At 43.2% G+C, this 17,424-nt stretch overlaps 1 protein-coding gene across 2 annotated transcripts in view; it reads right to left on the bottom strand.

Moving 5' to 3' along the window:
- LOC147683126 (tumor necrosis factor receptor superfamily member 10B-like) overlaps positions 1-17,424 on the bottom strand; it is a 94,959-nt gene that overhangs the window by 31,960 nt on the left and 45,575 nt on the right. For both annotated transcript variants that reach the window (XM_086943609.1, XM_086943610.1), the window contains exons 2-3: positions 12,865-12,988; positions 117-248 (exon numbers count right to left, since the gene is read on the bottom strand). In XM_086943609.1, coding sequence (XP_086799735.1) covers positions 117-248; positions 12,865-12,988 — 256 coding nt within the window. The remainder of the gene's footprint in view (positions 1-116; positions 249-12,864; positions 12,989-17,424) is intronic.

Genomic DNA, 17,424 nt, shown 5'->3' with positions numbered 1-17,424 from the left:
AGGGCGTTACCTACTGTTAAAACTCTAGCCGACAGCAATAACCATTGAGCCAATTCTTCACAAACGCCAGCCTGCTACTCCAATGTTTGGCTTCTGTGTACAGGGGGAGAACATACCTTCTTTACATCTTGTGCAGGGCAAGCAGAAAGCCAGGTCGTTCTGGTGCTCTGTGTAATCCTTGCCATCAGTACAGGGGGTGCACGTGTTCCTGGTACCCAGGGTCTCATCTGGATTCTCTCTGTGTGTGCCTGTGGTGAAATCAGGGGAAGGAGAAGAAAGAGAAGGTAAGATAACAAAACAAGAGCATTTATGTCAGAAAAGGTCTGTTTGTATATCAAGACCACAAGTGAAAGATTGGCTAAGGTGTAGACTGAGGCCCTCCTTATATCAACAGGGAGGGCTTCTGAGAGTGCAGCGGTGAATATCTCAAGCCCCAGGGGAGGCCTACAGTGGGCTCCATTGCTCAATATACATCATTTACAAGGAGACACACAGAGGGCTGCAAACTGCCGCTCTCCGTCCATCCTGGGCATGAAGAGAGCGTAGGAGTAATGGGGACCTTAGTTCTCTATACATCTGGCACACAAGAAGATTCTTTATTGAAGGTCTTCTACTCCAAACAAGGAGACATCGGCAGGGCCAGAGGCTGCAGCTCGCCTGTACCGTCACCACAAGTAAAGGATTGCACTCCTGGAGGCTCCAGGGTTCTCAGTGGGTCTCTCCCACAAACACAGTCTGGGGCCTCATTTAGAGTTTGGTATCCCAGTTTCTGAAGAAAATGCTAAATTTGAAGGTTAGTGCATAGGCGGAATTTCCTAGACTACGGGGATAAGGCGGAGGAAATTCTGCTGATTGTTTCCACTCCACATTTAACACCACCTCCAGAAATCTGAGCACTTTGGGGCATATCATCAAGAGGGGGCGATAATTATTGCTAAGCGCACTTAGCGCAAGGATAATTATCACCAACCAATCTGAATTTCAACGCGGAGATAGCGTGCTATCAGCAACGCTTATCTCCACAGCGATAAAATTCAGAGTGCAAGCTCCCTAACTGTGTGATTATCATTGGAAATCCAGCGATAATCACACAACTTTTGACGATAGCTTGCTGATAGGGCCTCACATACTTAGCCATGATATCCACCTTCCATAGGATATCATGGCTAAGTCAGTTTCAAAGCCGGCGTAAGGAAAGTAGCGATAACAGAGCTTATCGCTACTTTTCTTGTCGCTATGCTGCTTTGCGTGAGGCTTGATAATAAGAGAAATGTCGCATAGCGACATTTCTCCCGTTATCCTGGGGAGGAACGCCCACTTTGCATCTCATTAGAGATGCAAGGCTGGGCGTTGAGGGAAGGAGCGAAGAAGCATGGATTCACGCGTTAGCGTGTCCTTGCTAATAGGGCGTTAGAATTATCGCTGCTTTTTGTCCGAAAACGGCCGCAAAAGCGGCGATAATTTTTTACCGCCGCCCTGTTGATATGCCCCTTTGTGTCATTACCCTAACCAATTACTTCTCAAAAAAGACTTGAAGACTTCAATCTTCAGAACACACCTCCAAGAATAGCGGACTCAGATCTTCATCTCCGCTGTCACCTTTTGTCGCACAGAATCTAAGGTATGCCGTTATAATAGATATTTTTAGAGAACTCTGCTGGCCATGCAGCTAGTTAGGTGCTACAGAAAAACCATGAATAAATAACTTTATACCTCTAGGTCAGGACCTTGCAGTGCTATGGACAGCAGCTCACCCATATCCTCTGCGCAAGGGTGGTCAAACAGCAGCGGTGGCAGTGCTCTCCATATATACACCCTCCCATCACCCCGCCAAGAAAGATTTATGGTGTTGGCAATCTCAGCTCTCACAAATCCCCCACATAGGGGAGGCGTGACTGGGCTGGAAAGGGAAGGCCTATATTTATCCTTGGGGGCACCATAGTATTGGGGCCTAAGCGCAGTGAACCTCAATAACATCAGGCAAGTATGCGGAGAGTGCCTTGAGACCCTCAAGGGTGAGTAGTCGTGCTATTCAAGAAACTTGATTGATTGAGGTGATACAGTACATTGCAAATTTGGACACCCCCCAGGCGCAGTATTTAGAAGGTGTGGTATTACCACCTCATTTATTTATTCTGAATGACGAATTACGTAATAATACCATGATCTGAAAAAATATGATTGCCAGGTGTTCGTTTCAGCTGGTTTGACCTGGTGAAATTTGTGTGGAAAAAAATGTGCTATTACCTCATACGTTGTCATCTCCTATTTAGACACAAACTTCCATTTGCCTCTGAATCTAGATGACTGCAGCCCTCAGAAAGAGGGCCTATGTATACCAATCATTGGACAGGGATAGAGGGAGGGGAACTTTTATTGGGAAATGAAGCTCACTGTAGTTTTCTAATGGAGGCACACGTTCTGCTAGAACCCTTGGTAGATCCCCGCGAGGCGGACCGACAATGCTAGAGACTGAAACCTTCAGGATTTCAGCAACCGAGGGACTTAGAGACCCAAAACAAATGGAAATTGTAGAAGCAATGATCAGATGTCAGAACTGCAGCACTGCAACCTACGAACATGAAGAAGTGGTCCCACTTTGGGTGGGGAAATGCTTTGTGACTGGTTAGTTCCTCCTGTTTTTATGCGCTGAAAGCACCGACTTCAGGCTGGATGGATTGGTTGAGTCTAACAGAAGATGTAGTATAACTTTTAATGTTATTATAGAAAAACAATATAAATAGTGATCAAGAAGACACTAAGAACTTTTTTGGGATTATAAAGAGGAATTATATACTGAATATCAAACAGTGAAAGAGTTACAGCAAAAATTGCTTGAACAATATCCTAGCCAGCCTACTAGATTTGTCAGCTGAACGACCGATCTCACACCATGCAAAGTAAGGGTAGTTACTATAAATCTACTCAGTAAGAAGGCTGCTGCGCAAGATGGAATATCAGCGGAAATTCATAGGAAAATTGAAATAGAAAAAAATATATATTATGTGGCAGTTCAAACAAAATATTCTTCATTATTATGCAAAAAAAAGTGTGATCTTCCAGGAGAGTAATTAAACCCAGAAATACAACGTTTGACCTTGAAATGAGTGATTCAGCTACTTACAACATATCTAAAAGTTACATTTATAAATTGTTTTTTTCGATCTACAGAGTAACTTCAGACTGCTCTTATGAAAATGTTTCAACTACATACAACTGCATATTGTACAAATTGGCAAGATTTTACTTTATTTGAATAAAAGAGATTGTTCCTATATATTCAAATTTTCCAGCATTTCCAGGCAGCTAATCAAATCATTTAAATATAGGAAACTGAAAATAGGATTTGTAATACATTTGCATTTAATATTGAAGCCTCAGACAACTGATGTTTACTATTTATTCCAAGGTAATGTCGGTGGGCAGGCAGCACCGCCATGTGGTCCTCCAAACTTTCATTTATAATCTGAGTCGTCCTTCCCAGACAAGCCTTTGGAGAGGTGATGGGAAGAAAATCCTCACACTGTGCAGACAGCTTGCAGTAAAGGTCCTTTGTTCACCGGTGAATGATGGTGGTTTCGTATACGAAACTGCCTCGTATAGATTCTACCTCATGCCTTTTTCCACCACCACGCTACACTTCCTTTCTCATTACCTCACTCTTGCTCGTTCTTTTTCATCCCTGCTTACTCCCTTTATCACTGTCTTGCTAGATTCCTTCTTCTTTCTACTTTTTGTGCCTCTTTTCTCTAGGTCAAAGTCGGATAATGAAAAAGAAGTCCTGGACCCCAAAAAAAGTGCGGATCCCAACTATCTGCAATCACCAGTATATATTAAGCATGGCACAACCCTTCTATTTTTGGAGGGTTTACTATCAGTCATTGTCAGGCATGTGGCCTGCTGGAAGATACAGGACTGACATAAACTGGCTGCGTTGTTTGGCAGCTCGGCCTTCAGATCCCTGTGGAGGTAAGGTTAATCTTGTTTGGGATGGCAGAGCTGTCTCACCTCTGATAAGCTGCCAGTCAACTGAAGAGACAGCCACCAGGAAGTGTACATCATCTTCAATGGAGCGTACGGGTGCTTGTCCCTGCCTCGCTTTGGATCGAAAGCTCAGGCAGGTGTGTCCAGTGGTGACTAGGCAGAATGGAGGATTCAGATCTAATCATGCCCTTCAGTCCATCTCATTCCTCTCGTATTGGAGAAGAACTAACTCTCAAGGACAAGTTGCCTCTTTCTGACAGTACTTCAAAAGACGTTTACAGCACCACCTTGGGAAGATCTCTGACCACGAAGAAGAAATCCACGTTGCTCTCACTCCCATAAAGATTGGAGACAAGATTAGACCTTTGGAAGAGTCCTGTTGCATCATCATGCAGGGAAGAGTCTGCTCTTGAGATCCTGCAATCAAGACCCAGGTATCTGAGTCGAAACGGAGGTCAACCTGATAAACTGAAGCTGACCAAGAGTGATTAGTGTTTGCTGCTGCTGACCTCGACTGAACGCAAAGCCTGTGCTTCAGCTGGAAGTCAAGATTGTCCACTGAATGGGACCACATAACAGTTTCTCGCTTGAAAGGACAGAAGGCACTCTAGCATTCTTGTTATTTTAGTTTATTGGAGAGACACGTATCATTCTATCTGTTTATCTGTCTACAGCTACTGGTCTTGCTCACAACTTACTATAAAGGACTACAACCGGTGTGTGTTTGAATTTTCTCTTGATTACCACCATCCCTGAATATTGTGGAAGCACATATCAAACTGGTCCCAGCCCCAGAGCGGTACAGATTTTTTTTTATTTTTACTGTAGGTCTGAGAGTAGTTTTTCATTGGCTGATTACAGGAATATTTGAACCATCTCTAAATGCTTTACGAGTTTAGGAACAGCATGGTTTAATGAGGCAGTAAGATCCCAGATTCCTGATCCTCAGTTGCTAGTGCTCGTGGGTTTGGTGGGTGCTGAAGGCCCCACCATCAATAGGTTCAACTGCAACCTGCTGTTTAGGAGATTTAAGGGGATACGCCAAACAAATGGTGGGGATGTATGACGTTACAACGCATACTTTTACTACGCATACCTTTACAACGCGGTTTTTACAACGCATGCCTTTACAACGCATAGCGCTTTGGGGTGCTGGATAGTGAATAGTTTAATTTACTATTCCAACTCCAGTCCCCGTGGACACTAGGGAAGGTGTTGGATAGTAAATTAAACGTATTCCCTATCCTAGAGCGCCCCCCAGCGCAATGCGTTGTAATGGTTTGCGTTGTAATGACTGCGTTGTAATGGTAGTGCGTGATAAAAGATTCATTGTAAAAGTTGTATACCAAATGGTGGACGTAATGCTGAATAAATCATACATTCACCACCAGTCAAGAGATCTGGGTTAAATCCATTGTTCTTTTGGTCACCATGCCACATCATTTAAGATCCAGCCATATGAAAATACGTCTTGACCCTGTTCCTTATTGGAACAGTCCAGTCCAAACTGCCAAGCCATGGAAACAGGATCAAGACTGATTTGCATATGGCTGGGTCTGAACTGGAATGGCAAGGCATGCAAAAAAAATGGATTTAACCCAGATCTGTGACTGGGGGTGAATGTTAGATTGATTAAGAATTCCATCCATCATCTGTTCTTTTTTGTGTTTAGGAGATGTGAGTCCTAAAATTTGGTGCTGAGTGGATTCAATGCGAGTGCCAAGTGCTTTCTGACAGTAGGGACCCTTTGTGAACAATGATTTTGGGGACCAGTTGGACTCCAGAATTGGTCTCTCCCTGAAGCGTGTCATTGGCCCCTGGATCCCCGCTGTTCCCAGTAACTGCATCTTGGCATTTTTACTATGAAGTCAATTATTTGGTCATTTCTAAACCCAGCACTTTTTTGGGTTTGGTTATCCCAATTTACTTTTTGGGTGGCAGTTCCGTGGTTGTTTAAAACTTTTTGGGGGGGAAGGGGGCTAAAAACTGTTCACATATTCTAGGCAAGCTGAAATCAAATTTACTGAGTTGTCGCTCCTTGCTGTTTGTTTGTAAAAAAATGAAAAGTTTCTGCAAAACGGCTGGAGTGCCGTGCCAGACTTGGCACTAGAAGATGACAAACTTCGAATCTGTGCATGGGTGTTATGGCCCGCCACGAGAACGCTGTAAACGCTGCCATTGTCTTCCACCAGGGATAGCGAGTGGAGCGTTCTGCTACTCAACAATTGCTTTCGCTATTACAGGATTTAAAGATGTGGTGGATCTAAATCAAAGGTAACGTAGAAGTAAGACTACAATTCCCAGAATCCCTAGCTAGGGATTTCGGGCGAGCACACCCTCAGTGGCTGCGGCTGTGAGAAGAGTATTTCTGCTGGAAACACGAGTAAAGCCGCACAGATTATTCCGAGGAATACAGCGACAGAGCCATTCGCACAGAAGTCTCTCCATAGAAGTTAGTGCGGTAAGTTGTTAGGTTTTGAGTGGAACCGCGTGCGTTTACACGCAGTGGAAAATTGAGGAAAGTCAGAATGGCTGTTGTAAATGCTAAGAAGTGACAGCATTTTTCTGCGAGTTCTCCAAGCGTCATTGTGACTCATACATAACTTTTGGATACTTGGTAGTTTGCCTGTAAAGAAACAGGAAACCATTGTAACCGAGTGAGGTTACAATGCTTGTGTGAAAGCTCGGTTGGAGGAAAATTAATTTCTGCCAGCTTTCCTGGAACCAGTTCCAAGCGACGTTTATTAGTTAACCCTTTTGATGTCATGTTTGGTTGAGATTACAGAAGCCTCATTTACGGAGTCTATAAAGTGATAATACACGGATGGGTATTGCAAAAACCATGTGATATCAAGGAATCAAAGTGTACTTGTTGATGGGGTTCATTTCATGCTAAATAAAAGATTACTTAGCATATCGCAACTCAACACCGGTGTTTATTTTATGTTCTTCTTTCTGATTGCCATTTAACAGGGGAACCAGTAGTGTGGGAGAAAGAGAGTCGAGGAAAAAACCTCTCATCTCTCCAATTTCCATGTGAAGCCTTGGTTTATAAAAGCGTGGTGGGTAAAGATATATATATATATATATATATATATATATATATATATATATATATATATATATATATATATATATATATATATATATATATATATATATATATATATAAAATGTCCACAGGCTGTCTCTCTTTCACAAGACAGACGAGGGGGCACGCTGGATTCAAAACAAAATTCTTTATTGGTCAAGGTTTGGCATGACGCGTTTCAGCAATAAGCTTTCATCAGATGCGCTTCCTTGTAAATTGCCACTGCCACTGCGGTCCAAAGTTTTAAGTGTTCTGGAATCTAAAGTAGATCTGCTTGCACACCTGCTTGTCATTTGGGAGGAGCCGCCTTAGTAATCCACCACGTGAAACTACAACTCCCAGAGTGCAGTTTGCTTTCACCATCGTGCTGCGATGTGCGGTCCTTCAGCCAGATTCCCTTCATTCCACATGGATGAGGCTGGCTGCAAATGAGATCAGGTAAGGATGCGCAGTGTATTCCTGGGCGAAGTTTTGTATCCGTTATTGTCTCCAAACTTCCAGCCTTTACACCGCCGACAATTGCAGGTCCGTGACATCTCTCAAGTAGTGGTGTCTATCCATGTAGGTCATGGACTATCTTTGATAGCGGAATTGTAATGCCTGGTGATGTAGGGCGATCCAGATGCTTCCTAGTCCACACCAAGACGTGACACACCAGATACTTCGGAAGGTGCCTCCCTCTCACGGTATTGCTCCGCGCTAGTATTTCCACAGGCTGTCTCTCTTTCACAAGATAGACGAGGGGGCACGCTGGATTCAAAACAAAATTCTTTATTGGTCAAGGTTTGGCATGACGCGTTTCAGCAATAAGCTTTCATCAGATATGCTTGCACACCTGCTTGTCATTTGGGAGGAGCCGCCTCAGTAATCCACCACGTGAAAATATATGTATTCGTCAAAAGAGCGGCGTACCAGCGAGCACTCAAAAACACAAATCCGGGTCAAATCCTTCAGATCAGCATAACCAGGTTTATTCTCTCCATAAACCCGTTGTGACGTGTTTCGCGCTTCACAGAGCGCTTGTTCACACCTCTGTGAAGCGCGAAACGCGTCACAACGGGTTTATGGAGAGAATAAACCTGGTTATGCTGATCTGAAGAATTTGACCCTGATTTGTGTTTTTGTTGACCTGAGTGCTCGCTGGTACGCCGCTCTTTTGACGAATATTGATTACCGGCTGCTCTGCCGGCTACGAGCCACCCCGAACAAAGGTGAGGGATCTCCCATTGGAGCGTTTTCGAAATGTGTGTGTGTGTGTGTGTGTATATATATATGTGTATGTATATGTATATGTATATGTGTATGTATGCATGTGTATATATATCCGTTTAAGCTCCATTGGCAGCAAATAAAGCGGGGCAGAGACTTTGAAGAATGTTTGCTGATTTAATTATGGACATTTGTGACTTTGGGATATGCACCCACTGAGGTCACGACTGGTGCGCACTACATCGCCCAGAATGCCGTGAGGCCACGCCCATGGGGCGGGAATGAATATTTATGGATAGTGTGCGCCAAATAACGCTTTCCCCTTGACATTTCCGAAGCCACTGAAGAAAGGAGGAATCTCCTGAAACGCGTCTGGCATGATGAAATAAGGACTGCTTTTCTGAAATGTGCTCTGCTGGCATGCTGTCAATAAATCACGTTTAAGAGCATGAACTGCCTTCCGTGTGGCTCCTTCCGAATTTGGGTTCTGCAAGTTTTGGATATATATATATATTCACAGAAAAAACCATAGGTTATAGACCATATATAGTTAGGAATTTGCATTTACAAAACCTTGAAAATTCAATGAAAAAACCATAGGTTATAGACCATATATAGTTAGGGATTAGCATTTAAAAAACCTTATTTTATTTGCACAAAACCATTGAAATTCCATATATAGTTAGTTGCACTAACTATATATCGGGGACCCGCAATCCACTGCTAACGATGTCACATATTACATCATTCATGACATGGTCAGTGACATCACTGATGACATCACTGATGACATCTCAAATGACATCACTGATGACATCACTGATGACCACACCCAGTGACTGTATGTTTCTGTAAAGTTAAAATATGTCTTACATATTGAAGAATGAGTGGATGTATAAGTGTCTGGATGAAGGATTTAGTAGGTGCATGACTGACTGTATGGGAGAATGATTAAATGTGTCTCACTGAGTGCATGGGTTAGTGATTAAAGTGTCTTAATTTGGCAATCATTATTTATGTTGTTTTGTAATCTGCTGCATGTTTAAATCAGTAGCTATATCAGAAACTATATGGGTTATTGAATGGTTGCCCAAGTATTTGTATGGGAGACTGAGTATGTGTGTGGGTGGCTGGGAGGTGTATAACTCTGTGCATAGATGTGTGAGCAGTTGATTCCCTAGGTGTATGGGTTCAAAAGTGCATGTAGAAACAGCTGTATGGACAGTTGACTGTGTGCATGAGTATATTGGTGAGTGAATGGATATCTCAGTGCTACATGTCAAAGTAAGTACATATGTAAAACACACTCCATGTGAGAGTTGACATATATAAATAACTGAACATAAGAGCCAGTGAATGTGAGAGTGGCTGTATGAATCATTGTGAACTTGTATCAAGGATTGTATAAGAGAGTAAATATGTGTTAGTATATGTTTGAATAAGTAAGGTGTGTATAACTGTATAGTTGAGGAAATGGAGATGTGATTGATTCTTTGCATGACTGACTAGGTGTGTGAGTAACTCCATGGATGTGTGACAGTCTGTGAGTGCCTGTTTACACTGAGTGTATCTAAGGTTATATTAGAGTCTGAAGATGTATTATCACATAAATTATATCATCAGTGATGTAATCAGTAATGTCAAATGAGATGTCAGTGATGTCATCAGTGATGTCATTTGAGATGTCATCAGTGATGTCATCAGTGATGTCATTTGAGATGTCATCAGTGATGTCATCAGTGATGTCACTGACCATGTCATGAATGATGTAATATGTGACATCATTAGCAGTGGATGGCGGGTCCGCGATATATAGTTAGTGCAACTAACTATATATGGAATTTCAATGGTTTTGTGCAAATAAAATAAGGTTTTTTAAATGCTAATCCCTAACTATATATGGTCTATAACCTATGGTTTTTTCATTGAATTTTCAAGGTTTTGTAAATGCAAATTCCTAACTATATATGGTCTATAACCTATGGTTTTTTCTGCGAATTTCATTGGTTTTTTAAAAGCTAATATCTATAGCTGTAAAATATATTCTTTAATAAGTGACGTATCACGTAGCCCGTGAGACGCCTCATGATGCATCGCATAATCGTGACGTATCGTCTCTGCAGCGCAAACCAAACCCAAAACGTAAGCGCGCCAGAACACGCTTAAAGATATATATATTTTTTATATCACATATCACAAACGTTCAAAAAACACAATATGTCGGACTCCCGTTACGCTGCCGGTTAGCTGCCCGGTTAACGTACCAGGAAGCACCTTTACCGCGAAAAATCGCAATTTATTTTTTCTTTTGCCCCGCAGGGAACTTTAATAGCCCCCTCATCAATCCTAGGGGTTCAGGAGGGGTCTGCCTTACCCCTTTCATTCCTTTACACCTTTTTTTTTTCCACCTCTTGTCTCTCGATCCCACAGAGAGACAAGATGGCGGCCACTCCAGACTGTTTACAATGATAACAGCCAATCAGCTTCTCCACAGACTCCCGTTACACTGCTGGTTAGCTTCCCGGTTAGCTGCCCGGTTAGCTGCCCGGTTCGCGTACCAAGACGCGTCTCTACGGCGAAAAATTCGGATTTTTTTTTTTTTGGGCCCCGCGTGGCTTTATAATATCCCCCTCATCAATCCTAAAGGGTCAGAAGGGGTCTACCTTGCCCTCTTTCCTTCATTTCCCCCTTTGTTTTGGCCTCCTCTTGTCTCTCGATCCTACCGAGAGACAAGATGGCGGCCGCTCCGGACTGTTTACAATGTTGACAGCCAATCAGCTACTCCTCAGACTCCCGTTACACTGCCGGTTAGCTTCCCGGTTAGCTGCCCGGTTCGCGTACCAAGACGCGTCTCTACGGCGAAAAATTCGGAATTTTTTTTTTTTTGGCCCCGCGTGGCTTTATAATATCCCCCTCATCAATCCTAGGGGGTCAGAAGGGGTCTACCTTGCCCCCTTTCCTTCATTTCCCCGTTTGTTTTGGCCTCCTCTTGTCTCTCGATCCTACCGAGAGACAAGATGGCGGCCGCTCCGGACTGTTTAGAATGTTGACAGACACCGGAGAGCCAATCAGCTTCGCATCGCAAAGTTCCGTTACGCGAAAAGTACGCGAACCGGAGCGCTGCCCGGAGCGCTGTTACAGATATATATCTTATTTTAAACGTTAATTTCTCAAAATCCACTGAAGCACATATATTGAGACCTAGCAAAGGCACATCGGGCTAACAGTCCCTACAATTTTGCCAAGTTTCGTGCAAATCCATTCAGCCGTTCGAGCTAAAAGTGAGGCCAACCGCCCTATGGAAAAATGAATGGGAAAAACGCGTTTTGGGACCCCCCTTTTTTCTCGGCCCCCCCTTGACGACCCCCCCCCAAATTTTCAGGGGCTGCTCGGAAACAAAATGTGCCATTTTCCTGAAAATTTCAGCCAATTCCGTCCACAAACGCCAAAGTTATTAGACATAGAATTTTGAAAAGTTCCATAGAGAAAAAATCCTAACTATATATACTTACTGGCTATCGCCAGCAGGTAATATATATATATATATATATATATATATATATATATATATATATATATATATATATATATATATAATTTTTATTTATTTTCTTAATTTTTTTTGTCTCAAAGGCCTCAGCATTCAGGGTGCACACAACGCGCTACCTCGAAGGGCTTTCACATTCTCGCCCCCACCATCCGGGTAGTTAGATTTAAAAGATGCGAAGTTCAGTGGATACAGGAGAACGCCTCTGTTGAAGTAGAAATGGACCACAGAAACGCGTCAGGCGAACCTAACTACCCGGATGGTGGGGGCGAGAATGTGAAAGCTTTTCGAGGTAGCGCGCTGTTGTGTGCACCCTGAAATGCTGAGGCCTTTGAGACACAAAATATATATATATATTTTAAAGAGGTTTATTGTGAAAAGGTGACAATCTCTCTTTTAAAGTATGTGTGATGTGGGGAATGTTATATAGGCCTGCCTTCTTCCTTGTTACTGCAGTGTCGGAATCACCTGGTAGAACAGAGGCTATGTTCTTCCTTCTCAGGAGAGTTCAAAAGGATAGAACCCCTCTTATTTTTACAGGTATATTAGTTTAACAAGATTCTAACTAGGACACTGTTGGTAATCATTAAATATATGTGGGGGAAGTAATTATGGTTTGTGTCTTGTTCTTTAGGTCTCCCTCCCTGCTGTTCCCTTCCTATCCTTCCCTCACTTTATCTGATCACCATTCTGTGCTAAATTGGCAATTCAGAAGTTTTAGCATCGCTTCAATCCCGAGGTACCTCCAGGCTGTTACAATGGGTTTGGTGAGTGACACTGTTTAGTTGTGCACAAGCTGCACCTGGTTGTCTTGCTGTAGGTTGCTATTTCTCGTGAATTGTAAACCCATACTTTCCCCTTGATCTCTCTGTACCGTTATCATTTATCACAACTATGTTTCAGTACCTTTTATTGTGTTTACACCATGTTCTGTTATCATATGATTCACAGTGCTCTGCAATCCGCTTGCACCAAGCTAACAATGTTAAAACAATGCAAAATAAAAATAAATTAAGGATATAATTGGTTTTACCTGCAGGGCACATGCCTCGTGAACCCTGGTCATGGTAGTCAAGGGAGTCTTGGCGAATAACATTATCACTTCTTGCGCTTCGAGGTCGGTTCTCAGGAATGAAGAGGCCTTGGCTCACCTGGACCTGCACAACGAAGGGACAAACGTAAGAACTTTCTTTCCAGATGACATTCAGTTTCAAACAGACAGGGATATGGATATATATATATATATATATATATATATATATATATATATATATATATATATATATATATATATATATATATATATATATATATATATATATATACATATATATATACATATATATATATATATATATATATATATATATATATATATATATATATATATATATATATATATATATATATCATACCAAAGAAAACACATAATGACAACCATGGATAACAATAGAACCCATAGACAGAGGGAGGCACCACACATGAAATACACAGCTACATCACATGCAACATACACCGTATTAGACATGGAGAAGGCCTTTGCTTCGCTAGAGTGGCCTTATCTTGCAGCAGTCCTACGTAAATTCGAACTGGGAGAAGACTTTTTGCACCTGGTGCAATTGTTGTATCCGCACCCCATAGTTCGGGCTCGCACAGACAAGCTCATGTCCGACTAAATCAGGGTGCGACGAGGAACCAGACAAGGGTGCCACCTGTCCCTGTTAATCTTTTCCCTTGCCATGGAGCCATTAGCAGCGCTTCTCCGGGAAGGTGGCGCTGATTGGGACATCCCCTTGAGTGATGGCCTACACACAGTGTCCCTATATGCTGATGACCTGCTGTTGTATATGCGAGACCTGCACGCAGTGCTGCCGGAGATATCAGAGCTGTTTGTAGATTTGAGGCGATATCGGGCCTCAGGGTAAATTGGGCGAAGTCAGGCGCTTACTCCTTTCGCGAGGACATAGTTGCGACAGACATAATAATAGATGGAACCACACTTGACTGGTATCCGACCACGTTCAGATACCTAGGTATATATATTTACAGGTCCCCAACAGATATACTGGAGGGTAATCTAGTTCGCTCCATCTCCTCAATAAGGGCACAGGTGCAATTCTGGAAGACCTTACAGCTTAATGTGATGAGCCGTGTCACCTTAACCAATTAACCAAAATGATAGTGTTACCCAGATTGCTGTATTATTTTGCGAACCTTCCAGTGTATGTCCCAGTGAGGCTCTTTAGAGAATTAGAGGGATTAGTTTGTGGCCTGATTTGGAATGCGGAGCGGCCTAGAGTAGCACTGCATAAATTGTATGCACCTCCGGAAAGTGGTGGCTTAGCAGTTCCGCATCTGGAACATATAATTCCAGATGCGGAACTGCTAAGCCACCACTTAGCGGCGCAGCTACATTGGGTCGCGCGGTGGCTTAGTAGCAGCAACCGGCATGACAACTTGGACACAAGCCCAGATATGTGGTCTATTTCACCCGCTGGCGAAACTCCCTCGCCCGTCACAAATACATGTTGTGCTAGCACATAGGTGTTATAAGAGAAGCCTTCACCTCACAAAGGACACAATCCTGTATGCCCCGGTACTGCTGCTTCTCGGGACACCCAGAGGCAGGGACCATATAGCGGACATGGTGTTGACGTCCTGGGCCGAGGTAGGGCTGGAGACACTGAGGGACTTATACACAGACAAAGTCTTACTACCATTTGCGACACTAATGGCTGATAGTGGATTGCTGGTGGGACAGTTAATTTTACACGCAGCCATTATGCGGACGTTCACACTAGCATGGGGTGATTTGACTAGTGAGCCGCCTACACATCAGTTGTTGTAATATCTGCATGTTATGGGGGAAGGGTCGCATGTGATACATTGGTTGGTGCAGGCCTTGCTCGTCCTTGTATTGAAGCCACTGCAAAAACTCTGCACATATTGGACTGAGGACAGAGGCCGTCCCTGGACTGATAAAGAATGGGAACGCATTTTGACTGGTGCCACACGCATACCGCGAAATGCACGATTCAAGCTCATACAAACGTACATATTACACAGGGCGTATCTGTCACCAGATAAGATAAATAAATATTTTAACATCAACACTTCCGAATGCCCAAGGGGCTGCCTCCTAGACGCGGATCGATTACACATGCTATAGTCTTGTCCCTTGCTTTTACACTGTTGGTGTGCAATATTGGAAATACTTCCTGACTGCACTGGCGCTGAGGTACCTACTAAGTGGGAGGTCTGCATCTTGGGCTTGTACAAGAGAACTAAGGCTAACAAGGTGAGCTCCAGATTCTGGGACTTGGGCCTCATAACAGCAAAGCACCTTATAACTAGGAGGTGGAAACACAAGGACCCGCTAGAGGTATCGCATTGGTTGAAATCCCTTGAAGTCTGGGCACGAGCGGAGGGCACCACCCTTCGTAGGGAAGAGACAGCGGGGCTGCCCAAGTATCCTATCGCACAGACCTGGGACGATATGCTTAGAACACTCATAAGCTCTGACGTCACGCTGCAGCCAGTCCCTGTGCAACGGGCAGGACCCGACACCTAGTGTGCCACTCGGAGATGGATGATACATTGTCTTTACATGCCACTCTATCTATTACCACTAGTCCGGGCGAGGCCCCTACATTCTTGTTTATAATATACGGAAATAGCACCTATCAAGCGTCACTTTGTAACTAAAAAATAACATGTTATTGCATAGGCAGCAGAAATAGCAGCCTACGCCTTATACCTGAATGATAGCCTGGTTGTGACTACGCTCAGATGACACACTGAACACTAGACACGTACACACTCAGTCATTTGATGTCCCCCTTTGTTTTGATTTATTAATTGTTGTTGTCAGGTGCAGTTAACTTGTTATAAAAATTAATATCTAATGACCAGGCTCTGCATCTGCATATATATCGCTTTACTTCCTTATGAAACGTTGTCCGATGCTATTGAAGAACTGAGTCCAACTATGTATAGCCTTGATCTGTATACATTGCTATTTTCATGTATTGCTATTCACAGCTATGAGAAGGTGCACTACACACCCCTACTCCAGCTCTCCATTGGAGATGACCGAATGTGCCGGCTATAGGAGCCCAAGGCGATCCATAAACGTGTGAGTAATATCATACCACAAACAAGGATGACACTGAAATTATGAGACGGAAATGCCCTGATTTGTATGTACAATGCTGTCGGGTAAGTGATATTATGGCTTAGGAGTAATATATGTGGATGATTGTATACTACTGTATTGGAAAAGTAAAAAAAAATTCAACAAAGATTTTTTTCTTTAAATCACATGCCACATACACCAACGACAACACAGGGGAAAAAGATACCATGTACACGCATACACTACACCCATATACAAGTGCAGACAGTACAATCATCCAGCAGAAACATATACAGCACCTACAGAATAAGCACACTCAACATTCCGCCCAACAAACACAGGAACAGATAACCCCCAGACAGAAACAGACCGCAAACTCACTTAGGGCAGTATTACAGAAAAAAACATAAGTAAAAATAATCCAAAGAGAATACTAATTGATTGTATCAAAATTACTTTTACTCTGTTGGTCGATTAGTTTAAAACTTGCTTTTCCTTCTTTCTTACTATCTTTCCTTGACCTGTATCATACCATTTACCCCACCATAGCCCTACACTTTCTATGTAAAACTAAACATACTTTCAAGTTAAAATGTAAATGTCCAACAATTTCATTTTTTGTGTGTTTACACAAATGGTTTATCAAGCTTTACACTTCAAAATATTTATCTACCCACTTATGTGATTAAAGGTTTGTTTCAACACCTAATGCCACTATTCGGATGACATTAGGGGAGTGTTACTCCTTTACAAAGCCTGTGCCTGTGCAGGGGTCAGTTTTACTGTTGGGCGAGTGTCTTATGTAAACTACTTATTGGCTGGGAGATGTACTTGTGTTGCTAGCGGTCTATTTGCCCAGTGAACTGCCTCTGCGTAGGGAGACAGTCTGCCCTGAGCAGGCCTTGGGCATGGGAGAGCTAGGCCCAGGCCTGGGGCGCCAATATTCCAAGGGGCGGAGCTGGGAGGCGCCTGATTTACTGTCATGCAAACAGCAGCTCGTTCATCCCACTTATCTCAATCGGGTCCCGTTAAAGACTTTGTAATCTGCCCTTAATGTATCTTAGAGTAACTGTTAGCACCCCATCAAACCCCTGCCCTCCTCCCATCTTTCTCACACCTCCTACCATCACCCCACAACGACCCCATCCTGAACCCAAACATCAAATTGTCTTTTCGCTCAGGGCGCTGTCCCGGTAAATCTGATTTAGGGTCGGCCCAGATCCGGACAACTCTTTCTCTTTCAAGCAGCCTGGGAAGGGAGAGGTAGCCGTGTTTGGAACAGGGCAGTTCCTGGTCTGTGATTAAAGGATACTCTTTGTACTCTCTGTTCAAGGTGCAGGAGGTGTGGGGGAGGGGCAGTAATAGGCTCTGTCGGCAGTGACGGCACTGTGCCAGAACACAACACCATGTTCAGACAGCATTTCCTTGCTGCAGACACCGATTCGCTAATGTGGGGAG

Source organism: Lissotriton vulgaris, chromosome 11 (assembly GCF_964263255.1).
Source record: "Lissotriton vulgaris chromosome 11, aLisVul1.2, whole genome shotgun sequence".
NCBI classification, from domain to species: Eukaryota; Metazoa; Chordata; class Amphibia; order Caudata; family Salamandridae; genus Lissotriton; species Lissotriton vulgaris.
The sequence above is the reverse complement of the archived record's forward strand: the minus strand, read 5'-3'. Positions and strand labels throughout refer to the sequence as shown.